Source organism: Narcine bancroftii, chromosome 7, assembly GCF_036971445.1.
Source record: "Narcine bancroftii isolate sNarBan1 chromosome 7, sNarBan1.hap1, whole genome shotgun sequence".
In the NCBI taxonomy this organism is placed as follows: domain Eukaryota; kingdom Metazoa; phylum Chordata; class Chondrichthyes; order Torpediniformes; family Narcinidae; genus Narcine; species Narcine bancroftii.
Genome location: NC_091475.1, coordinates 3,796,928 through 3,823,427, shown reverse-complemented (window position 1 = coordinate 3,823,427; position 26,500 = coordinate 3,796,928). Strand labels below are relative to the sequence as shown.

General features: G+C 38.3%; 2 protein-coding genes across 17 annotated transcripts in view; both read right to left on the bottom strand.

Annotated features, from left to right (window-relative positions):
* Positions 1 to 19,249, bottom strand: part of LOC138738416 (suppressor of tumorigenicity 14 protein) — a 48,653-nt gene extending 29,404 nt beyond the window's left edge. Inside the window, exons 1-9 of the mRNA XM_069888567.1 lie at positions 18,990 to 19,249; positions 18,180 to 18,408; positions 17,895 to 18,019; positions 13,664 to 13,731; positions 11,385 to 11,584; positions 9,957 to 9,995; positions 3,408 to 3,627; positions 1,913 to 2,055; positions 1,503 to 1,600 (exon numbers count right to left, since the gene is read on the bottom strand). Of these exons, the coding sequence (XP_069744668.1) occupies positions 1,503 to 1,600; positions 1,913 to 2,055; positions 3,408 to 3,627; positions 9,957 to 9,995; positions 11,385 to 11,584; positions 13,664 to 13,731; positions 17,895 to 18,019; positions 18,180 to 18,408; positions 18,990 to 19,085 (1,218 nt within the window). The 5' untranslated portion in view covers positions 19,086 to 19,249. The remainder of the gene's footprint in view (positions 1 to 1,502; positions 1,601 to 1,912; positions 2,056 to 3,407; positions 3,628 to 9,956; positions 9,996 to 11,384; positions 11,585 to 13,663; positions 13,732 to 17,894; positions 18,020 to 18,179; positions 18,409 to 18,989) is intronic.
* Positions 19,250 to 22,471: 3,222 nt separating this feature from the next.
* Positions 22,472 to 26,500, bottom strand: part of tmprss7 (transmembrane serine protease 7) — a 57,870-nt gene continuing 53,841 nt past the window's right edge. For all 16 annotated transcript variants that reach the window (XM_069888552.1, XM_069888543.1, XM_069888544.1 and 13 more), the window contains 2 exons: positions 26,224 to 26,360; positions 22,472 to 22,744 (listed from right to left, as the gene is read on the bottom strand). In XM_069888552.1, coding sequence (XP_069744653.1) covers positions 22,556 to 22,744; positions 26,224 to 26,360 — 326 coding nt within the window. In that variant the 3' untranslated portion in view covers positions 22,472 to 22,555. The remainder of the gene's footprint in view (positions 22,745 to 26,223; positions 26,361 to 26,500) is intronic.

Here is a 26,500-nt window from a genome sequence, read left to right as displayed (position 1 = left end):
TTCACTTGTTCACCTTCACCACTCTGAAAATATTCAAAGAAATAATAGGGGGTGGCACGGTAGTGCAACACCTTTACAGCATCAGCGATCATGAACAGGGTTCGAATCCCGCACTGTAAGGAGTTCGTATGTTCTCCCCATGTCTGCATGGGTTTTTGTTGAGGGCTCTGCTTTCCTCCCACTGATCGAAACGTACCGGGGGTATAGGTTAATTGGCTGTAAATCGGGCAGCACAGATTCATGGGCCGAAATTTAAAGCTGGCCCATTTCCTCCCACTCTGCTTCCTGAAAGAGATTGGGAAAACAGAAAGGAATCTATCTCCATTACATCTATCTTGTCTTATCTTGGAGGTGTCTTAAAAAAGCAGCCTCTATCCTCAAAGACCCCAACCATCTAGGCCATGCCCTCTTCATCCTGCTACCATCGGGGAAAAGTTACAGGAGCCTAAAGATGAGTACTCAACGGCACAAGGACAGCTTCTTCCCCACTGCCATTAGGTTTCTGGATGACCAATGAACCAAAGACGCTGTCTTACTTTTCATGCACGACTATTTTTATTTATAGTAATGTTGTAAGGTGGTTATGAATGATTGCACTGTGACGCTTCTGCCAAACACCAAATCTCATGGCTTGTTCATGACAATAAATTCTGATTTTGAGTGTCAATCTTTCATTAGAATATGTTCCCTATTCCTCAAATGGAAATTCCTCTCCAATTTTGCCAATGGAGCCTCAGCAATACTCATTCTCATCCCTGCACTTCTGTTCACAATCATTCCATTCCCTCCACCACACAAAACATCCCTGGTTTTCACCTTTAATTCCAACAGACATCAGTTTATAGGTGTCATTACTGCCAATATGATGACATCATCAAACCTACATTCAACATCTTTTTATCAATTTCCACTTGCACAGTATTTACACCATTCATCAGGCAAACGCCCCAAAAACTGCAATATTTGCAACATCTTCCCATTTAGTTTCTCCTTCTTACCAATCTGGACCACGTGAAATGATTATGAACTCTTATTTTATTTGTGTTTTGTCTCCTTCCCTTAGCTTTTGAGTGACAACCATCTGAATTCAGAAAATGAAACTGTACGTAAAACTTGGCATTTAAAGTGATATTGCTCGTTCTGATAAACTGTGATTATCAACAACGGAATATGAAGAACTTTAATTCACTGTATCTATATAAATAATTGAAATATTATTGGTTAGATTTCTCTCTCATCAACCAGCAGCTGGTCAACTAGTTATTTGCTCTTAGCTGACCGGGGAAGGGATGTGGGGGGGGGTGGCACAAGGGTGGTATTTTGAAGATAAAAAATCAGAGGAGGTGGCGTGATCCTTATCCACTTGCTCTCTGGGGGAACTTCCTTTCTTTCCTTTTTGTCCTTTCTTCTTTTGAAAAATGGTGCCTCTAAATAAAGCTTTTCATTGTATCTCAGTAGCCATGACAAGAATTTTTAAAAATTAAAATCTTATTACAACTCACAGTTATGGTCCAGGTACAGTCAATCTTGGGTGGGTAAGAGCGAGGATAATAGGGAGAGCTCAAGGAACCATTCCAGGATATGAAGTTACCACCACAACCTAGCAAGGGAACAATACATTTTAAATCTCAAATACAACCTCAAAAAATTACAATTTTTCTGTAACTGTAACAATAAAGGGGAATAATAATTTTTTTCACTCTAGTTTTTTGACTTTATACTCCGATAATCCTAGAAAGTGAAACTGTACATGCCCTAGAAGTGTGACAATTCATCTGGGTGGAATCTTTTTACATACATGCACGGACGCCCACACAATATTTAAGTTTCAGGTTATTAAAATTAAACAGGAAAATCTACTTTAGTCAAATAATTCAAAATACTTTCCATAAAACAATATTCACATATCTACCTCTTTTACGAATTGCTTCAAAATAGGCTTTAAATACAGCACCATCTCTTGGAACTTTTGATGAAAATGTCACCAACATCACATTGCCAGATGAAGTCAATCTGATAATTGGAGGATTCCAACTGACAGGTGAACCACACCACCTGAAAACAGTTATTTTATTGTTCAAAATAATATTAAAAATGTCCATAAACAGCATATTCTCTGATATTATTATTTTCATATAAAGCAGCTTTAGATTTAAAAATTGCATCAACTTCAATATTCTTAGTAAAAAAACCCAAAAAGAATTACCCAGAAGTATATTTGTCAGAGCCATTTAACAGTAACACAATGAGCAACTCAGTCTATAGCCCAGATTTCTACGTTGCACTAAATATTCTCCATATTTCCAGAATTTAGTAAACAACCTCCTGCCTAAAGTTTTGCATTTCCATCCAAACAGTTATTTCTCGACTGAGAACACTTGAAGGGGTAGGATATTTATAAAGTTTTGTCAATTTACAATTCATGATTATTTTTCCAAAGCAAATGGACTGTTGACTCCAAGTCAAAAGTCCAGGCATGAACTTGAAAAGAAAAAAAAGGAACTTTTTAGAGTCAGTGGCTCTAGTTTTAGCAAAAAATCATCAGAAACGACATCTAGCCATTTGAAGTTTGCATTTCATACTCCCGAGTGCTCCACAAATCTGCAGTCAATGCTCACATTTAGTGAAAAAAGAACTGGCAGATCAAGCAGATCTCTGGAGGCAAAGTGATAGTCAACATCAGAACTGCTGCAAGCTGTTGACCCAAAATGTCCACCATTTCTTTGCCTCCAGAGATTCATACGCTGCTCTAGTAATTTATTTTTGTCCTGAATTCCAGCATCTCCAATCACATGTCTCTTCATTCAGATTTGGTAGTATGCTTAGAATTTCAGATACAAGTACAAAATCCTCTTGAAAGACTAAACTCAAAAAGGAAATTGGAAAGGTACTATTTTATAATAAGCCACAAAAAACATTTCAAATACACATTTAGTATATATTAAAATGAATAAAAAGATTGAAAAAGAAAGACATTTAGACACACCACAGTAACAGGCAGTTTCGGCCTACGTTGCCCTATGTTGCCCAATGACACGGAATTTACCAACAACCCTGGCAGGTTTTTTTGAACAGGACTAAATAGAGCACCCAAAAGAAACTCACACGGACACAGGGAGAACCTATAAACTCCTTAGAGAGGCTAGTTTTGAACCCCATCACTGGTGCTTACAGCACTGTGTTAACCGCTATGCTAAACGTGCCAATCATAGGAGCAAATGATCCAAGTTTTGCTCCCAAAGGCAATCTACATCACAAGTTAATCATGAAATGTCAGCTGTCAATAGATGATGAATAAATTCAAATTTACTCCTATGAAGGAAGAGGCAGCTTAAGTACTAGAAAGTAAATGAGACTCCATAAGCGTTAACATATTTTCATAATGGAAATTTCATCAGCTGTCTTACCGTGCTATTATTTTGTTCTGTATGGGGAGAAGGAAATCGTAGGCTGATAATTTATGGATTGCACAGTTTCCTGGAATGGCCCCACGTAATGTCAGAATCACTAAATGGACAATATGACCTGCAGGAACTCGCAGCCTCCATTGATAATAGGGTCGTTTTGGCCGAGTTAATGTCAGTGTCCGATTGTTGCCTGGTTTTGCATACAGATCAAAGGAAATCGCTGCAAAATAAGATAAACAAATGTCACAGTACAAGAAGAATATGGAAATAAACTATCACATGTTTGAGTTTTTAAAAATAGTGTAAAATATCAGATGAGTTAATATAATTTTCAAAATGAAAAGACAGAGTAAATATTAAGGTAATCAAAGATACAACAAATAAGACAATGTTGGTTAAATCTGATTCACCTGACATTTAAAAATATATCTATAAATTGGCAAAAGCATCAGAATTTATCCATGACATAAACTGTATACTTTTCAAATGTCATACCCAGTTGTATAATGATCAAATTCCAGAACCATTTAAAAATTAATTGGGCTTTATTATTTGAGGGACATGGGTTTTGCAGGCTGTGCCAACATTTAATTACCAATTCAAAATTTATCCTGAAAAGGTGGCGAGATTTTGGGAAGTTCCAAGATTTTGCTGCCCTTGACCTTGTCATGGGTTTGGAAAGTACTGTCCAAGGAATCTTGCCAAGTTGCATCCTGTAGATGTGACAAACTACTGCAATGGACTTTCAGATAGTATAGAGACCAAAAGGAAGGGAGAAAAATAGCTGTCTGAGAATGGGAGTTATAATGCTTCTATATTAGGACACATGAATCTCCAGGGAACTACTAAGGATAAGCCATGGTAGATTACATAGTCTTGTCTCTTTGGCCAATTCTCTGATTGTAACCATTCTGCTCCACATTCTCAAAACTGCAGCAATTAGGCCACTGTAGCACATTTGGTGTTGGTCTTGACTTGAGTCAGAAAGTTGTGGGGTCATTATTCTGAAAGTCTGTACACAAAAAAAAAAATCAAGGTTGATGTTGCAGGACAGAACCCAAGAGTTGCACTGACTTGTGTCAGTGTAAGATGTCGAATTGAGCTCCTACCTGCATGAGAGATTTCATGGATCACCTTGCTCAACCCTATGTGGCTCACGATCTACCCCAAATGAGCTCTCAATTTCTAAACAGCTGAATGTTTCATTTTTGAATGGATATTCCCTGAGGTCCTCTTTTGTACTTGCAATGATGTTACAAAGCCTGATGAAACAGGAAAGATCCAAGCATCTGTATGTCAGGGAAGTACATCATAGCAGATAAACAGCAAAGCCGAGCAGAAACAGAATATCTGCATGAATGACTTTGAAAGGAATGAGAAAAGGTCAAATTAAAAAGGATACAACTGTGATGCCATCCCTTTTCCACTTCTGAAGTTGCCATCAGTGCAAGACCTGCTGCAAGGGCATATGATGCATTCTCATCTCAGAGCACAAGAACAGCAGGGGTTGGAAATATCCCTACAGTTAAGCAACATAATAAAAGACCCTGATTGCAGGTATGGGCAGAAGGAAAGTGGAATGAGGATAATATGGCAAAATGCTCTGATTAAAAATGAAGCAAACAAAGAGGAATTTGGTCAATGTGGTAGAGAACAAAAGCTGATGGAGGAAGTTGCAGCCTGTAAGACATTACTCCCATCTTGGTATCCTGATAAGATTGACAAGCCTCTTGAGCCTTGAAATCAATATCCAGGGATGTTTCAATCTCTACCATCCAGTTTGTCGGAGCTGCTTAGGAAATAGGGTGCCATCTGATGGGAAGATGGTCACAAACACTCTACTCACATTTAATTTCCTGAGATCAGGGCACTTGTCATTGTTCAAGTTTATTTGTCATCCAATTGTACCAGTACAACCTGATGAGACTGTATTCTCTAGTCTATGATGCAGAACAGTGCAAAACACATGTACAGATGTAACATACATGCAGATCACACACACAGTACATTTATTAAAATGAACATTATTAACAGAGTCACAGAGTGGTTTCAAATTATTCACTGCCCATGGGAAACAGCTGTTCCTCAGCCTAGTGATCTGGTTCTAATACCTTCTGTATCTTTTTCCCAATGGGAGTAACTGAAAGATGTTGCATGCGAGGAGGCAGGGTACTCCCCGATTTTATCAGGCCCTCTTTAAACTATGATCCTGGTAAATTACATCAATGTGTGGGGAGACAGACCTCAGTGATAAAGCATCAGTAGAACCGTTCCATCTGTAGGCAAATTGAAATGAGTCCAGTGTCTCTGGGAGGTGCACTTTGATATGTTTCATCACTAGACATTCAAAGCATTTCATAATGATGGAGGTCAGTGCCACTGGGCTGTTGTTTTTTTTCTTTATTTTTAAAACATTTTATTTTTGTTTTTTTCATAAATATACAGAGAAAAAGTCTCTAATATTAAAAAGTATATATTTTTATAAAACAAACAAAACAACCCCTCCCCCCTCATTTTCACAATATAAATTCAGAGCTCACATTTATGCTGACCATCAAAAATTCTATATGGGGAAGTCACTTGCATCTATATTACAGCAGCATTGATTATTATCCTTTTTATTATGGTATTTATAATTACAATTGGGCCCCTATATGATCCAAATATGGCTGCCATATCTTAATAAATATATTTGTTCTTTAAATTGTATGTAATTTCCCCCCCCCGCCATATGTATGCAACTATTCATCTCAGCAGTCCATCATGCTACATGTAGAGGGGAGTTGGATTTCCAAGTAATTGCAATACATTTCTTAACCACTGCTAAGGCTATTTTAACAAATTATATTTAGATTTTGTTTATTATTTATTTCAATGAAGTTGCCCAAAAGATAAAGCACCGTGTCGCCCATGAAGGCCACCTCTGCTATCCTTGTTACTATTTCAGTGATATCCTGCCAGAAAGGTCTCACCTTCACACACAACCATGTAGCATGTAAAAACATTCCTATTTCTACCCCACACTTAAAACACATTTCCGATATTTCAGATTTTGATTTATGCAACTTCTGTGGTGCGAGATATAATTCGTGTAGAAAATTGTATTGCACTCATCCGTATCTTGCATTTATAATTGATGTTGTGCTATCCAAATATCAATCAGACCAACATCTTTCCATTATTGCAACACCTAGATCCGATTCCCATCACTCTCTCTCACGATCTCTTTAAACCTGGATTAACACTTTCATTCTGGAGAGCATAGTACATCTTAGTTATAAATTTAGGTGTATTTCCCCAACCAAATTGTTCATTCCATTTCACTAATTTCAAGTGGGGCCAAACTTGGCCCTCATCTTTCCCTTAGGAATGAGCTTAGCTGGAGAAAACAAAAGAAAGTCCCATTAGGCACTCCGTATTTATTTCTTAATTGTTCAAAAGACACAAGATCCATCCATGTCACAATCATCAATATATCTTATTCCTTTATCATACCATGAATTCAATAGTTTATTACCCAGATTTATACACAGCAATCCATTTTTACATAATGGTGCTCTTAATGATATACCTGATTTTTTTTCAATACACTCATTTATTTCTTGCCATATTCTAATCATATGTATCAATATAGGGTTACCTGTCTTCTTTTGTTATTAACAACATTCCTCTAATAAGTCCTTTGCTGTTTCTTCTTCTATTGAATTCAATCCCATTCAGATCCAAGACAGGGGACTGTCTTCTTAAAAAACATTTTAAAAATCTTGCTTGTGCTGATAAATAAATACTTCTTGAAGTCCGGAAGTCTAAGTTCTACCAGTTTATAGTCCCACATTAGCTTTTCCAATTAAATTCTTGGCACTTTGTTATTCCATAGGATTTGCCTTATATAATTATTAAATAATTTAAAGAAATGTTTAAGTAGTACAATAGGAAATGATTGAAAAACATCTTGGCATCACCTTCATTTTAATACAACGTAGACTTGCCACTAGAGTAATTTGCAGATCTTTCCATTTCTGTAAATCTTTATCACTTTTTTTCCAAAAAGAGGAGTGTAATTAAATTTATACAAGTTCAGTAAATTATTATCTGTCATTATTCCTAAATAGTTGATCCCATCTACCATTTAAATCTACTACCTTTTTGAAATCTTTTATAATCAAACATTTTCAATGGCATTATCTCACTTTTAACCATATATAACCATATAACCACAGAACAGGCCAGTTCGGCCCTACTAGTCCATGCCGTAGCAAATCCCCACCCTCCTAGTCCCACTGACCAGCACTGTCCATGCCCCTCTAGTCCCCTCCTATCCTTGTAACGATCCAGTCTTTCCTTAAATGTAACCAATGATCCCGCCTCGACCACGTCTGCCGGAAGCTCATTCCACATCCCCACCACCCTCTGCGTAAAGAAATTTCCCCTCATGTTCCCCTTTGTCCATAATTATTTTATAACCTAATATTCTTCTATATTTTTCTAATGTTGTTTGTAATTTTATCAAGGATTCAGCTAGATCAGACATATATATTAGCATGTCATCAGCAAATAAACTAATTTTGTTTTTCCTGTCCAACGCTGAACACTTTGCTCTCCAGATTTCTCCTGATTAATGTCTGCCAGTGGTTCAATAGTTAGGAAAAGAAGTTGGCAGGGACAGAAGACGCCCCTGCAGTTATAATGTTGGCTTGTAGTTTATGATAAAGAGTTGGAATGATTAAAACAGTGGTTTTCAAACTTTTATAGATTATCCTCTCCGGGTGCCATTCTCCCCCTTAGAATGGAGACTCCACTTTGTTACTACTTTTCCCAAGTTTTCTCTCTTTTTTGAGCTCTCCATGAACATTTCAATAAAATCTACTTTCAAACAATAAGACAGATTGTTTTAAAAACTACAACTTTTACTTAGTCCCGTTGTAAACATTCTTCAATCTTCCTCTTTGGCAATCTTAACTTTTTCATAAACCTTGCAGGAAGTCTTCCACCTCGTTCTTAGTCTTGAAAAATCATTTGACCCTCAGTCGCAGGGTACATCATCAAATATTTCAAGTTTTTGGAACACATTTGTCTTTTTACATCATCAAACTCCTTCCTTTGCTTAATCAAAGTACGACTACAATCTTGATTTTTTTCATGGTCATTCTCAGGCAGACCATTATTTCGCTTAGGGTATTTATATCCTACTCCCAGGCATGTCTCCCATTCCCAGTAATTCAAAAGTCTTACCAGGACTGCTTGTGGTCGCTGATCGCCAGCTCTTCTGAACCCTTTCAATATGTAATTTTACTCTGAATTTGTCTTCAGCCAGCACTTGCAGGATCCATGTTTCAAAGAAGTTCACTGGATCTCTTCCCTCGATTCCTTCTTTCAGTCCAATAATTCAGACATTATTTCATCTGCTAAAATTCTCCATGTGGTCAACCTTGTCTGTCTAATTCCCATTGTTTCGCATCTTTCTCTAAAGCTTTTTAGCTTATCTTGTTTTTACAAAGTCTACTTCTGCTTGGGTCATTCTTTCCATTAACTATTCAAGGATTCCTTTAATTTCAGACATCCTTTCAGTCATGTCTCTCATTACATTTTCAGTGCCAACATACCATTTGCTCAAGTTTTCCATTTTCTCCAGGATAATATTTAATTCTTGTCCTGACTCCCAAGTTCTGCTGGTGTCTGCCGGTCCCAAGACCTCTCTTGCACTGCTTCCTTTTGGGCTTTTGCTCAATGTTCCTGGCTGAGTAAAAACTTAATTTTTTTTGCTCTCGGGTGCCTTGGTTTCTTGGTAGTTGTTTTGTGCATTTTTTAGTGAAAAATTCTTAACTTTAAAGTTTTAACCATCTTTTTGATACTCTTCACTGAGAGCCAAATGAAAACATGTCTAAGTCCTTCGCATGGCCATGCCTCCTGGGCAGCTCTTGTTGACTTCTGTTACTGTGTCCTTTTAGGTATTGGGATAATGGCTACTCTGAAACCTGCAGGGACGATAGTCTGCTGCAATGACGTGTTGAAGATCTCCACAAGGACCTCAGTCAGTTAGTCTGCACAATCCTTCAGTACCCAATCAGGCATGTTGCCTGGGTCTCATTGCCTTACTTAGTGCCCACTTGTCTTCTGTCATTAAGGCTGCATCCTGAGCGCCAACAAGTGCACAAAACTCTGCATCCAACCATGTAAAATGATACTGTAAATAATTTATTTTGCCAGCCACAATATGACCCGAGTTGAATGACCCCTCTTTCAGGAGATGTAGTTACAGTGATTCAAATTTTTTTATGGGGGAAATTGGTCCAAAAAAAAAAATCACACACAGATATCCCTTTCCAACCCCAAACTGAGTAAACTCTCTGAGAATGCATGGGAGGTTAATTGTGAGAATTAACTGACAAAGCTAGTAGATTTTGCATCATTGCAAGGCCCACAAGCAACCCAAAGCCCTGTCAAAATCCAAGCTCGGCTTCTTTAAAACCACATTCTGAAGGCCACTAAATTTAAATTAATGTTAATATTATCCAATGTGAAAGACGATACTCAAACAAAAATCCTCACCTGATTTGACAGTTAAATCATATTCTTCAGAACCTGAAGCTGCAAAAAAAATTAAAAAAAATAAGTTTCTGTAGAGAAGTTAACTTCAAAATATGAATTAGGAGGACTACAACTTCCTAATTTTAAGAATTATTATTGAGCGGCACAGATGAGATTCCTTGCTTCTTTTTCTGAAAATGAAAATCTGGCATGGGTCAATATAGAAATGAACAAAATTGGAGAAAAGAAACCAGAAGAATTTATACATAAGTGGGAATCAAAATCATTGGTTGCTGATAAAGGCACACCCTATTGAAACATTTACTTAATGTTTGGAATAAAATAAATTAAGATATTGGTGGTGGTGGTGGAGGGTCTTTATCACTTAAAATGCCATTGATTAACCCTCTTTTGGTTTTTTCAAGAGATAATCAGTTTTTAAATACGTGGTATCATAAAGGGATTGTTAATGTAGAAGACTGCTATGAAAGAAGACAATTAATGACGTTTGAACAAATATGCTATACCACTTAGTACTTTTTTTTGTTATTTTCAATTAAGGGCATATCTGAGAGATAAATAGGGCTAACAAAGTTTTTGTCTGATTGTACTGAGTTAGAACTTCTTATTAGGAGTGGGATTGTGAAAAAAATGATTTCTTTGATATATTCGTTTTTACAAGTAGGAACTCCTAAATTAGGATTGTAAAGATCTAAGCAGACATGGGAAACAGATTTTAATATTACAATAGATCAACAAATTTGGGAAAATATATGTAGAGATTCTATGACTAACACTATTAATGTAAGGTATAGATTAGATCAATATAATTTTTTACATCAATTATATCTTACACCACAGAAGTTGAATAGATTGAAATCAGATTGATCAGATCAATGTTTTAGGTGTGGTGAGGATCTTTCGTACAGTCAACTTGGTCTTGTCTGATGCGAAACCCTTTTAGGTGTCAACAAATAATTTTTTTTACAAGTTTTTCCATTAACTCCCAATCTGTTTTTATTATGAAATATTGAAGTTACAACTCCTAAATTTAAACCATCATTTTATAAATTGAAATTTGTCAAATTAGCATTAGCAAGAAAATATTTTGTAATTACTTGGAAATCGGATACATCTTAAACGATGCCAAAGTGGCATACTGAAATTCAATTTGCTTTTCTTCTTATCCTTTTATAATTTTTTTTCTCAATTTGTACTTTTTGTGGGGGGAGAGGTTGGGTGGGAGGGAGGTGTTTTGAGGTGGGTGAAAAGCATGTATGTAATCAATCTGTTCTTTTTTGATATCTGTTTTATAATAATTGTAGTTACTGCATGTATAGAATATTAAAATATTTTAAAAATAAAAAAGAGATGAGGTCTGCAAGGGTTAAGTACAAAAGTGAATATTAGTTCTGCACAAATATTTATTCTATGTAAGTGAAACTCTACCAAATAACTCAATTGTGTAAACATCAAAATCTTCTTCAATAGAGGAAATCTCTTCAGAAGAGTTCAGCAGGGGGATTTTCAACTTTTTGCCATTGACTTGTTGCAAATTAGATGTAGTTGCATTTCTGATGTAGTATGCTACGTCCTCTGGAGCGGAGAACTTATTCCAATAATAAGCTCGAAGCCCTTCTTCTCCTTCACTGCAACATTAAAAAAGAGCAAAAGGGGTCAGAGCTTTTACATGCATGTAACTGAAAAATCTCCATTTGTCACAAACTGGTGGAGAAAGACTAAAAATGTGCACCCTTAACACACTCCCAGGAAACCAAGCTTTGTGTAAAATACACTCCAAATATAGGCCTGTACTCAGACCTCTTACAGAGCAGGGTCTCAACTCAAAATGTCAACAGTCCCTTCGCCTGCACAGATTCCACTTGATGTACCAAGATGCTCCAGAAGTTTGCTTGTTATTCTTATGTCTCCATCCTACGTTCCTCCTGGGATATGAAGCCCTTGGGCAGAAGCACTAAAAAATGTATTCTCTTTAACTTCTGATTTGCTCTTTAATTCCATCCTCTTTCATATTTGTCTTTTCTTTATTCTATTTATTGTCAACTCTAATTAACCTCTGCATATTCACTTCCTAATTCTTTCCGAAAATCAATTTTCACCAAATGTCGCTCACTTTCTTCATTTCACTTTCCCTCTTCCTGTAGTATTCACATATTTTCACTTCCTTTCATGACCCATGACATGTTAGAAATCTTGGCTACTACCTTATATTTAATTATTAGAATTCAATAACCCATTTATGCACAATGTGTCTGTACAAATATGGAGATGAATGCCCAGCAGGACTGTTTACACAGACTTTAGAAAAGTCCCTTGTGTATTTTACAATTTTTAAATTTTTGGCTTTTTATTTTAAAAGCCCGTCGCTGCTGATGGGGCAGTACGTTTGGCACAGTAGTTAGCGCAACGATTGGGACCAAGGTTCAAATTCCGCGCTGACATAAGGAGTTTGTATCTTCTTCCCATATCTGCGTGGGTTTTCTCCCGGGAATCTGGTTTCCTCCCACTATTCAAAACATACAGGGGGTTGTAGGTACTGGCCTGTTACCGTGCTGTAAGTTTTAAAAAAAATTTTTAATTAAAAAAATTTAAAGAATGCGATTGGAGTACTTGTGGAGACTGTTGCATAACAGTGTCAAATGTAATATTTGTTGGGAACAATTATTGCTGTTTGAAGGTTAAACTACATTAAGCAATGCATCATACAAATAACTCCACATGACGAGGTAAAAATATTTTCCAATTCTCGTGGTCCACACTCCCATATTCACGTCTTTTGTTGACTCATGTCACTGTGTAAACAACTTCAAATTTCAAAATAATCTTGTGGAGCAATCCATGCTACAAGCCTACACAGATAAAGCTCCTCAACTCTCCACCACATTGACGACAGCGTTGGTGCTGCCTCATGCATCCACAATGAGCTCATCAATTTCATCCACTTCGCTGCCAACTTGCACCCTGACCTCAAAGAAGGGCACAGGCCTGAAACTTCGGGAATATATCTTTACCTCCTTTGGACAGTATGAGACCGGCTGAGTTCCTCCAGGATTTCTGTGTGTTTTTACTCAAATTTACTTGATCCATCTCCAGCAACACTCCCCACTTTCTTGATCTCTGTCTACAAGAAGCCATGGCTCAAGAGAGCTGCCTCTGTCATTAAGGACTCTCACCACCTAGCCCATGCCCTCTTCTCACTGCTACCATCAGGAAGGTACACCCAACGTTTCAAAAACAGCTTCTTCTCCTCTGCTATCCGATTTCAGAATGGACAATGAACCTCAAACACTACTTCACTTTTTTCCCCCTCTTCTTTTGCATTAATTTATTTTTAAATAGTGTATTTACAGAAATGTAATTTATAGCAATTTTTGCACCTGTAATGCACAATAATGTTGCCACAGAACAACAAATTTTGTGACGCAGGGTCATGAATATTTTTAAAAAGATTGTAATGCACTCGTGGTCTATTGGCTGAAATAAATATTGCTTTCTTGAAATAAAAGCAGATCGGGAAACAAAGGTAATCAAATCCTTTGGATGCTTTATTTAAAAGATATGAATTATGTGCTAGTGATTTTAACCACAAACTATTTATACTTTGGCAATTAATTATGTGATACTTTGCGTTACATATATTTAAATACTCATAAAAGCACAGTTAACATGAGGAATACAGAAGAATTTAAGCACATTCGAGTACTCACCTAAATGCAGTGATGACTGATTTGAGGTAATATTTCCCCAATAAGGACGGCTCATAAAGCTCTGAAAACTAACATTTAAAGAGTGCAAAAACAAAGAAAAAACAAATAATTTAGTCTGCTGAACCACAATTTACGTATCAAAGAACAACCACCTGCAAAGGGGAACAAGCCACCCCAGGTAACAATGTGAAAATATTGAATCATACTTATTTTTCTCATTAAAATCAAATAGGACTCTTAAAAATACTTAGTATATTTGGTTAAAAGATTCAAACAGTAAAACCTGGATAAGAGCAAAAAAATTGAACTGAGTGTGCTTGGGCATTCAGCAAGATTGACTCATCTCAAACAGAAACACCACTTCACAACCTTCTCCCTCAGTTTTTCTCGTGCCCAATATTTTATTGATCTCATTTACAATAAAACCAATGATCAAGAAATTGCAGACCTCTGGAGCAGAAATCTCTTAAGATTTGTAACCATCTAAATCTAAATGAAAAGATTTCAGACCTGAAACAGTGCCTTCCAGACATCAACAAGAAGAAAGAATATTTACCCTGCTAACCCCTCCAACAATTTCATTTAAATAAAACTACCTCTCGTTTTCCAGACTCCAGAAAATGTAGCTTTCTATCAAATAAAAGAAGTTAATTTGACTGATTTCATCCAAAATACAACTGAAAGAGAATTTCTTGTTTGTATCGCAACTGATGCCATTTTATAAATTGACTTCCTTGCCATCGAAGAAATTGGATGAGCATTAAAACATTGATAAGGATTTATCTAATGTATACCCATCTCTAAATATTTGTATATATCTCTCTAAACCCACAAACACTGCATACTTTCAGATATGACAGTTTACAATTAGAAATGAAGCAAACTTTTCTCAAAATCCATCACCATTTTCACATTTCTAGGAAGGTGAAGTGTGATGCAACTAAAGCTCTGATCTAGCAAACGTTAGTCTTTCATCTCAGAAGGAGGAAGAATAGGTGGTCTTAGTAGAAAAAAAATGCTAGAGATCCTCAGCATCTGTGAGGGGACAACATGGCTGGGGGCAAGAAATACTGGAAAAACTGATATGCAACATGGCATTGTTGGAAGCATGCAGCACTGATGGAAAAACTTGGAGAATGGAATGAAGTCTTTACAATAAGCAGAGAAGAACACAGCATAGCCGAGAAAGCGACCTGTGGGCTTATTGTTGATATTAGTCAGTAGTCCTCTCTCTAAAATGAGAAATTTATAAAGAGTTTATTCTTCAGAGTGTAACTAATTATTAATGATGTCAAAGGGGAATAATATCTAATTGTAATTTAGTTAAGTAAATTACATTGACTATAGCTCAGCATTTGATACCAGCATAACAGAAAAAAAAACTTTCCAACTCTGGGAAGTGAGACTTCCTCCTTTTCAAATTGATCTTTGATTTCCTCAGTGGACCCCAGTCATTATGGATTGGCAACATCACCTCCCCTGTCCTATACACTATATACTCATGATTGTGTAGCCAATTTTGGCTCCAAAACAATAAAAAATTTGCTGACCACACCACTGTGGTGGACTAAATAACAGAAATTATGAACCAGAATATAGGATGGAGATCACGAATCTGGTTGTGTGGCGCCAATCAACAATCTTGTCCACAACATCAGTAAGACCAAGGATCTTACTGTAGACTTTAGGAAGAGGAAGCCGAAGGACTATGTATTGCTCTTCAATGATAGGATGGAAGTAGAGAGGGTGAACACCCTCAATTTCTTGGGAGTTGGCATATCAAAGGGGCTCTCCTGAAACCAAATCATCAAAAGAATTATGAACAACTCTACTTTCTAAGATGTCTGAGAATGTGGTTGAATATCAATTTCTACAAGGATGCTATGGAAAGTATACTGACCGGTTACAGTATGGTCTGGAAGAGGGGTCAGAGTTTTCCAATGACACCAAATTCAGTGGAAAAGCAAATTGTACAGAAGATACAGAGACTGCCAAGAGATGTCGATAAGTGAGTGGACATGCGTCTGGCAGATGCAGTACAATGTTGGTAAATTTGAAAGAAAGAAAAAGGGAAGATCAGATTATTTTTTTTAAATGGCAAGCGATTACAGCATGCAGCCATGCAGAAGGACTTGGGAGTTCTTTTGCATGAATCGCAAAAGGTTGGTTTGCAGGTGCAGCAGGATATCAAGGCAGCAAATAGAGAGATTGAATTTAGGAGGAGCAAGGTTGTGCTGCAACTATACAAGGTACTGGTGATGCCACATCAGGAGTACTGCATGCAGTTACTTGAGGAAGGATGTACTGGTTTGGAGGCGGTGAAGAGGAGGTTCATCAGGTTGATTCCAGACATGAAGAGGTTAGCCTAAGAGTCATCTGGGTCTGTACTCGCTGGAATTTAGAAGAATGAAAGGGGATGTTACAGAAACAAAATTATGAAAGGTATAGATAAGATAGAGATAGATAAATTGTTTCCATTGGTGAGGGAAGACTAGAATGAGGGGACAAATCTCAGGATTCAGGGTAGGACAAAGGAGGAACTGTTTTTCCTCAGAGGCTGGTGAATTCATTGAAGCAGTGGAGGCTATCTCAGTAAAGATATTCAAGATAAGATAGATAGAGTTTTACATAAGAGAATTAAGGGATATGGGGAAAAGGCAGGCAGAGATGAGCAGATCAACAGATCTGCCATGAATGGCAGAATAAGGTCAACAGGCTGGATGGCCTACTCCTTCTCCTATTTCTTATGTTCTTGTATATCTAGCCAAACCAGGTCTATTACCAAAAGCTCAATATTCAAGTTCACCTGATTTTTCTTCATTTAGTCAGATTAAATCATTAAAGCTCTCAATGTGAAGATCCGTGAGGTTGGCATTCTTACATGTTTGTATGAATTAGCATTCAGTCTCTGAAAACTATTTAACAGATTAAAATTGTGGTTTAATTTTCGATGCCAGCCAGCAATTGACGTGGATTTGTTATCTAAAATGTCGTGATGCAAGCAATTTAACCATTACAACATCATTATGCACAGCAGTTCCCTACCCTCTCTTTTCCCATTCTTAAATCCAAAGATACTTTCTCTCCTTCAATCTTTAACTTCAACGATTTACATACATTTCCTCCTAGTGCTGAACCTGGGGTAGACAATTCTGGTAATGTTGATATGGCATTTTGTATTTAGGACTAAAAAATTAAAATCTTTAAGTGGCTGCATTGCAAATATGTACTTTTATATTTCTCGTTAAAATACATTTTTGTTGGAAAAAACCAAAGTAGATGTTTCCTAAAGCCATGTTTCATTTACCCAATCTCCGCTTCCTAATTGACATTGTTGTTTATTTTCTCTATTTTGAAGAAGTTCTGTTCTTTGAATATTAACACGAGTTTCTCAATTTGAATAAAAGACTCCAACAAAATAGTGCAATGCTGTAAACAAACCTAATCAACTTGGCCAAGTTCCCAAAAACATTATTTGTAAATGTTCCAATTTGTACCAAAACAAATTTCATGGTAGCAAGAAGATACCACATGCAGAAATAAGTACGACTTTATGGAATTCCATTGTTTTTTTTAAATATTTAAACAGAGCTGTTAATCAGAATTTGCTGGAACACTACAACCTTGTTGCAGTTGAAACCAAACTTATTACAATTAAAGGAATTCAAAAGTACAATCAAATTTCCATATAAGCAAATTATAATTTCCTCCGAGTACTGAATCTGGGGTAGACAACTCTTGCAATGTTTATATGGTATTTTGTATTTAGGACTAAAAAATTAAAAAATTTTAAGTGGCTGCATTGCAAATATGTACCTTTATATTTCTTATTAAAATACATTTTTTGTTGGAGAAAATCAAAGTCGATGTTTCTTTTTCTTCAAATGGCTTATTAATTTAAAACTATGCTGATTTCAAGAATTCAAATGAATTTGAATGAAAGTTTCATGGTTAATTTTGCAAGGTTAAATGAAAAAGCAATTCCAGTAATTCTCTCTGACATTAATTAATGTCAGCACTCAACTGTGTGTGGTCATGTTAAATACAAAATTCTTTACTCTCTATGAAAAAAAAACTGCAGCCAATTGAGTTTTAAGACAAGATGAATTTATTTTGAATTGCCTGTAATTGGATCTCGAAATGTCTTCTTGCCTGTTCAGAGACAGTGGGCAAAACAAAAAAAAATCAGTTCATGGCATTTTGGTAATACAAAAATAAACTTCCAACTCACATAATTTTGGACAGCTTGTGCTTGTGAGATAAATTGTTTTGAGTGTGGGTCTCCCAATTCATTGGTGTAGGTGAGGTTGAAGATTTCGAGACTTCCACTCAGATAAAAAATGGAGATAGCAGGTGCTGAAAAAGAAAACACTCACAACTTGCATTCTGTCAGTAACAGAACTTCTGTTAACTTGAATAGAGCAATTCAGCTGAATGTTTACTGCACAATCAAAGGGCCTGGACAATAGCGGCTTGACTGGTAATGTATGCCATCAAAATGCAGACTTAAACTTACACAGACAGTAACAAAGAACCGCAATGATTGTTGCTGCTGTCAAGGGGATTACAGGCAGGGTGCCAAGGATCCATCTTCTGCAGGGTTCACTTCTTGCCAGCCTGTGGGAGAACTTCAAAGGGCAGAGGTAGGGTTTGAGTGCTAATGGATGAACAGAATGGACTGATGAAAGATTGAGACACTGATCGGAAGGCAAGCTGTCTTTGTTGTATTCTGCAATAGGATATTTCTGGAAAAAAAAGCAGAGAAAGAATGGATTACCTAAAATACCGTTCCTTGATGAAGGTCTAGTGTGGAAACAGACGCAGTGATTCAAACGTGTTTAGCCTTGTTTTGCAAGCTTGTTCTCCGGAATAAAATCAAAATGTTGTTCCTGAGACGGTGTCTTTCAAAAGTCCTACAGAAACATTTTTACTGCCGTGCAACCAACGGGGACGAATGCAATTTTTACAAGTTCTGAATCTTTTCGCTCTGTTCAACAATGGCAGTCAAATGCTGAACTAACTTTAAATATTTTGCACCACGTTTTGCTTCTTTTAAAATATTTCATTCCAGGTGACCGTTTTTCTTAAAGTATCTGTCGACAATAAACGTGTAACAATTAATAGCCATCAGAAAAAAAATGAAATATTCTTTTATCCTTCATAAAGAATACATTCGACTTAACAAGACTTTTCAATCATATGGCCATGAATTGCAGAATGTAATTAAGTAACGGGAGATTCGAAAACTAGGTTTCATGACTTGGACTGTATCATTGGAGCAGGTGAACATCGAGCTGCTTTACTTTGCGGCCAGATGCGTCCTTACCTGGCCAGAAGTGAGTCTTGCCTGTTTCTGCCCGTGTGCGACTCTTTCTGAAATAGTGAAGACCTCACTGATCCTCTGCTTTGACAGTACCCGCATCGCCCCGCTTCGTTCACAGCAGAACCTGCTCAGGATCAGCTCAGTTCCACCCTCTGTCGATCCTGCAAAGGCACCGTGAACGAAACAACGAGACTCCTTGTCTGCCCAGGTGCCCCTCTCATTGGCCTGGTCATCAGACGTCTGCAAAAACGCGATGCTCACTCACTTCCACCCCTGGCTGCTGCCGAGTGATCCAGTGAGCACCTTGATGACTTTTCTGGGCGGAGGGCACGGGTTTTAGGGGGGGGGGGGGGGGGGGACCGCGCTGCCCTGAGCACCGCTGCGAACTTTCGACAGATTTCCAAAATAGGGCAAAAAGAAAGGCACCCAGCGCCAGTGTGTCTGTTATTCCTCGGTACTTACGCGTTCACTTCTGGTTATTGATCACCAGCCTTAAAGATTAACAGGCCAGACAACATCTGGTGTCCTTAAACGGAATGGTTTGCTTGTCCTTTCCAGATGGGGAAGAGTCAAGCCTCTATATTACGCTGACATGGAACACCAAGGGCAGGAGAGTTCACCTGGCAGATGCTCTCACGTCACCTGTTCTGCAAATGCAGTGATTTTTTTGAAATAAAAGGGAACATATCTGCAACAATAGAATTTCCCATTTATCTGGCACTGAAAGAGAAACACGAAGAATTTCGACCTCACAGGCAAGGGGCCAATCGAATTAATGACAATGTGAAAATGGTCCAGGAATGTCCCCTTTGGAAAAGCAGGATAAACCCAATTGACTAAATATCATTCATTCCATCTACTCATTCAGAAAAGTGATGGAAGGTATCATCAACAGTGAAATCAAGAAGCACTTACTCACCTGTAACCATCTCATTGGTACTGAATTTAGGTTTCACCAGCTCCACTCTGCTCCAGGTTTCAACACAAGCTTGGTCCAAACATGGGATGAAAGGCTATATTCTGGTTGGTGGGGGAAGAATGTCAAGGCCACATTTTGTTGACTACAGTACATCTCAAAGGAAAAACACTTCAAATACTAGAGTAAAACCCACACAACGATGGCCTTGTTTGCTGGTGATCAATTGTCGCAGCCCAGGACATAACTGCAGGAATCCCTCCAGGCCGTGTCCGACCCCCATCCATGTTCAACAGCTTCAGCAATGACCGAAGTTCACCGGCGTTACAATGTTTAATCCTTCAGCAATCTAATTCATCCACAACTGCTGCAAAAATATGAACAGCGTTGGTACACAAAATCCTGCAACTGCAAAGATCGGTCTCCAAGAAAGTGACACCTGTGCTGAGCAGTGTCCATGAGGATCTGCAGATTCTGTGGAGCAGCAGACCAGCACAAGGAACCAGAAACTGGGAGAACACCCCTCCCCCACCCCCCCCGGCCCCAATTGAGAAGCAAAGATGACCCTACAGGCAAGGTGACCACAATAGCAGACAAATAAGTGGCTGAAGGACCCACACAGGCTGTGGGCTGCTGGAAACTGGTTCATGGGAACCAGATTTTGGAACCTGGATTCGAAAGGGTACTGAAGGCAAGAAGAGCTCTAGAAGGGCCTTGGGCGTTGAAGCTTCCTGATTGTATTGAAGATTTATATCGGGAGCTTGAGTTGCCGATGAATCGGGCTGGAGTCTGCGCAGCTGCAGAAGCAAATCCAGATGCTCAGTGTCTCTGAAGGGATTCTCTTTTGCCTTACATAAGGGGTGCCATGCAATGCTCATGGCAACTCTGCCTTACAGCAGACAAAAGTTAACATTTATTACGTATATTACATTTGTAACGTATTATATCGTGACAATAAAAGGAACCTTTGAACAACATTCAGGCAGAGACTAATAAGATGCAAGTAACTTCCCATCAGAGGTGCTAATGAACTTAAAAAAAAACAGACTCTAACCATCCCTTGACACTGAATGGCATTACCGTCACCAAGCACCCCAGCATCAACAGCCTTGGAATCAGCATTAACCAAAAACTAAAGGAACTATATAAATACTGTGACTATAAGAGCTGGTCAGAAATTAAGTATCTTATGGTGAGTGTGGGTCTTCCTGACAATTTTTCTACCATTATTAGGGGCAAGTGAAGGGTGTGATTGAACACGTTCCATTTTACTTGTATTAGCACGGTGCCATTTTGGATAAAGCATCTTGAACAATCCACCTTTTATAGACCTTCCATTACCAGTTCACAGAGGCTGCAATGTGCACTACCTACAAAATGTACTGCTATCACTCACCTGGGCAACTCAGACTGCTTCTCCCAAATCTGTTACCTTAAATTACCAAGAAGGACAATGGTAGCAGATGCAAGGAAACCCACCACCTGCAATTTGTCCTCCAAGTTGCATATTCTTCTAACGAAGAAGTCCATTGGTGTTCCTTCATCATCACTGGATTAAGTCCTGGACCTTCCTATTCAATAGCATTGTAGAATTACCTTCATCTGGACTGCATCAATTCAAGAGGTTGATTGCCACCATTGTCTCAAGGGGAATGAAAGATGAGCAACAAATACAGTTACCCCATATCTCAAAAAAATTAAGGAACGATCAATGCATGGGTGTAGCAATGTAATTGCTCTCTTCTACTACTTTGCATTCATGCTTTTGCATCATAAAATATTTATATTGATTAAATACAGCTGTAAAAATAAGCTCGTTTCCAAGCATGCTGGGAAAAACTTGATTTTATAATATGAAAATAAAACTTCAGTGATTCTCCATGAGAACGACATTGTATTTTCTGTTGTATTTGTCTTTTGCTTGGATTTATTTTAATGGTATTAGTCACTCACATTAAAATTACAACCCCTGACATGATTAAATGCTTAAAACATTGTGCCTAATATGCACGAATGGCTATTAGCTGCCTTGAAATTTAAAGTTTCACATTTGACGAATACATTGTGAAAATTTTCTTTTTCCATTGATTTTCATTTCTTCACAATCTGAGATTTGTTGAGAAAACTGCAGAAAATTTGGATATCAACAGTGACAGGTAAAATGAGAGCAATTTCCAAGTGAAACTTCCCAATTCTATTCAATGGAGCAGTATTCTAACTGGAAGCATCAAATTGCTTAGAAAGCAATGACTTAGCAACTGTGAATATAGCAATATAGAGAATCAGGGTGGAATTAATGGGCATGTGAAAAAGAATGAGTTACAAGGAAACAAAATAGGAAATCCAATTGCTTTTGGAGCTGGCACAAACTGAATGGGTTGAAAGGTCTCAGTTGAAAAGAAATTTGCACACGCAAGAAAATAGAAATTGTGGGGAGAGTCCACCAATTAGTCTATATTTAAAGAACAGCAGCAATTTAACCTTAATTGTAGTATATATCATCCTTGCTGTAGAAATAGATATTTATCTATCATGTTCACAACTTGCAATGATTCTGGAAATTATGTCCTTAATTACAAATCATTAAATTTGCTTTATTATCACGTTGTTAAAAATGTAATACTTTAAAATTTAAAAATTGGCAGCTACAATACTATGTAAATTCATCATTTTTTGGCAAAGCAGAGACATGTTGCTGGATCCATGCAGCAAACTTTGACACTCTTGTATAGACTCCAGGAAAGTTTGGTCTTCCACATCCATGACCCCAGCTAACAATGCCAGTGAGAAACCACCTTCCACCAACTTTTTCTTGACAAGATAATGGTCCTCCTGAATCACCCTGGAACATGAATAAAAACATCTCTTACAATTGTGACAGATTATGTTGTGTTTGTATTGTGTATAGATAGGTTTTTGGGAAATAAATCAGCACAGTTTTTTTAGTGTAGGTCACATACAAACACTTCAAAACAGATCTCATTTAAAATACTGGAGCTCTGATCACGCCAGACATGTTGGCCCTAGAGCCTTTTCATAAGCTTTGTAGAGTGCCCAAGAGACTTCACTAATGGATTTACAAAAAGGCAACAGATGAAGGAACTGGGCAGAGCTCCAGTCTGTTTGGAGTGGAACTTGCTGTTTTAAGAGGGTCATGTGGTTTTGCAAGCAGAGAGAATAAAACAAGCTTTCTCTCTATGAGAGAGAGAGAGAGAGAGAGAATTCAGTTCTGCAGTTTTACAGCCAGCAGCAGCAGCTGGGACTGGAACAGGACAAGCTGGCAAGCTTGTGGAAAACCCCGTTTGGAAGACAGGTTGTGAGTGCTTAGTTCAACTTGGTCAAAGCCCTTGTGGTTCATGCAAGAGGAGAAGACTGGCTGCCTAATGTTTCACTTGAAATAGGGGAAACAAAAAGGAGCTCTGTGATGACCTGAAAGAAAGAGGTTATCATCTGGAAAACCCTGAGGGGGCAAGTTTCTTCAGCAAGACACTGAAGTGTCTGATTAAAAAGGAATCAGTTGTGGGTGTCTAGTGAACAATGAATCTCTCACTGAAAACTGACAAGAACCTTCCTGAGCAGTAACCATTTACTTTTCAAGCACCAAAGCCTGGTGAACTTTATAAATGTTAAATTCTGTGCACAGTATAAGAATTGCCTGCAACCAGTAAACTTGGAGGAATGAGAAGTGAGATTGGACTGTGAATCAAATAACTTTTCTAAATTTACACACACATTACATACACTTGTGCTTAGAATTAGAAGGGGGTTAAGTTAGGTTAGTTAAGTCAATAGTGATGTTAAAATGTGATTCTATTTAAAGATAATTAAAAGCAATTTTTGTTTAAGTAACCATTCGTCTTGGTCAAAATCTATTGCTGCTGGGTTTTGGGGTTCTCTGGGCCCCTAACACGATATTATCACAAATTAACACATCATGATGAAAATACCTCAAATGCAGGCCATCCATCTGTAATTTCAGACAAGGGAATGATGGCTATGTTACCTATCACTCCCTGGACGTTTGCTGGTCCACTGTTGACTGGGCCTGGTTTGCCATATGGTGCTATGTTCACGACACCATAAACTCGCGCTCCTGCCTTTGTTCAGGTGGAGCTGGGCCAGCCGAGGGTTCCCCGGCTTGCCTCCACCTGCTGCAAGTCCCGGGTGGCCTCAAGTCAGGTGCCGACCCAGCCCATCCATCGGGGTCAGAACGTCGCTTCCAGATGCGTCCGAAGCCGAGATCCAGCAACTCCGGACCAAGAGGGAGTCGTTCCCGGCCGAACCCCCAGTGGGGTAACGGCTTCCTCACTCCATTCTGGTCCCAGGGGGGCCCGTGGGCCCTCATCACCAACCGTCAGTCAGCAGGAATAAAAATGGCGGACTCCCCCGTGGAGGTTGGGCCGTTGAGGCCCACTCACGCTCACGGGGCCATCAATGAAGAATGATGGCCGACGCCTGGGGTTCTCCACACAAGTGGCAATGCGGCCACATTGTGCTCACGTTAAAACAGCCTTGACTAATATAAATTTGTGTACAGTGAAATAAGAGGGTGCACAGTCCTGTCAATGACCACCTAGTTCACCCCAATGTTTGTTTTCTCCACTATTCAACTTAATTTTTCCATCAATCCACTTGTTATTTCCATTGGGTCTCATCTCATCTCTGTTTATTATGATCAGACGTTACTAAATTTATTTAACTCATGCTCCATGCATCTGCTCTATGAGATGAGGAAGGGCACGCGGTTAATTGATAATTGGATATAGATTTTTAATTTTAACTGCTTTGGTTCGTGGTTAAACAAAAACAATTTTAAAATTCACATTCTTTTTTCCAAGTTCCATGCTTCCTCTCTTTTCTAATCTCACTAGGCCTTCTCACTCCGCAGTGGATAATGAAGATTCTCGGGAAATTTTCCCCGTGAACCTACAGTGTGAAAAGTTTGGCCTGGGAATTTTAAATGGGTCCAGGCTGCGGCCCCGAGCAATTTTCGCAGACCTGAGATGTAAAGGGGCAAATGGCGAGGCAGGAGAGGCCTCATGATGTCACTGCTTGCATGCCGCGTCACATAGGCGATTAAAATTAAAATATTTACCTCCTGACAGCAGCGGGCCGCTTCGGCGAGTTGCGACACCAGCAATATGTGGGATGAACGGCCATCTTCGTTAACCATGATCCCTCACACAACTGGATTTCCCACAGCGGTTCCAGCTGCATGAGGCATTATGGGAAACTAAGTCGAACATTCATCATCGTTGTGCCGCCATTGCGACGTGCTGAAGCGCAAGGCGGGCAGCGAGCAGACCGGGGTGGTGAACTTAACTCTTATTCCTGTGAGTATGTAATAAGTCATCAGATGGGGGGGGGGGAAACACCCCCCTCCCTAAATTGCTGAGGAGAGCATATTCCCAGGAACTTGAAGTGCTGTGTGAAAAGCCCAGGAGGTCTTGAATTCCCAGGAATTTCACCAGGACAAAGTAGGGTCACCGCTCCCCTGTGGTGTAAAAACAGTTTTTGATTGCTTTTGTCTTTTCAACCATGCACATTCAAATCTAGCCTCTTCAACATCCCTGATTGCAATTTCTAAATCAATTTCCATGCCTTCTGCATCCAAGGCCTCAAACTCTAGAATTCCTTGACCAAAGAATTCTCTTTACCTTCTATGATTTAACCTGCTTTAAGATGATCCTTCAGTCTATCTCTCTTTCTCTAAACATTTCATTCTATTAAACAATCTTGCTCCTCATTGAAGGTACATGGGGTGTAATATTACAAAGTTATTCTTAATTGTTCTCCCTCCAACCAGCTTCTAGCTGCTGCCTTGTGCCCTTCTTTTAAAATCTAACTAACTGTACAATTAAGTTGCGTAAACCTTGGAAAGCAGCCACCAAGTTTTTCCTTCTCGCAACATTTGGCTTTATGCCCAACTTTCCTGACAATATTGTTTTTGGATCTCAGAAAGCAAATGCTATCTCCCATGCTTGGTATATTATCAACAGGCTGTATTCATAATAACACGTTTGGTGTAAATACAGTACCCCAATGTAAATCCACCACGTTAGGGGCACTAATAAAAATACCAACATTAAAACTATAATCAATGTTACCTACAGGATTAATTTGGTAATGAACTTTGGAATATCAATTCTAGAAGAACACAACAGACAGACACTAATAGTTTTTTGTAAAAGAGACCCATTTTCTTGGAATGTGTACAAAATACAATGTTTATAACCATTCTTGCTGGCTTAATGAAAATGTATAATATACATAATCTTGAGCATTAATTTTTAACTTTAAGGCATTTTCTTTTAAACTTACACGACAAGCATCTTTTTCCCCAGATAATAATCCAGCACACAGCATGCGTGGAGTGATGAGCCCATAGGTGGAACGACAGAGTGACTGATTTATGATCTCAACCTCTGCTTGTTGAAGAACTGTAGGATCACTGTTATCTTCAGTAAGAAAAAAATACAAGTATGTTTATATTTAATATTGTATCCCTGAGTAAATACAGGAAAAAGGATTGTTCACGATGATTGACCATATATAGTTATGAAACATGCTTAAAAACTGTAGATAATACATTAGTAAA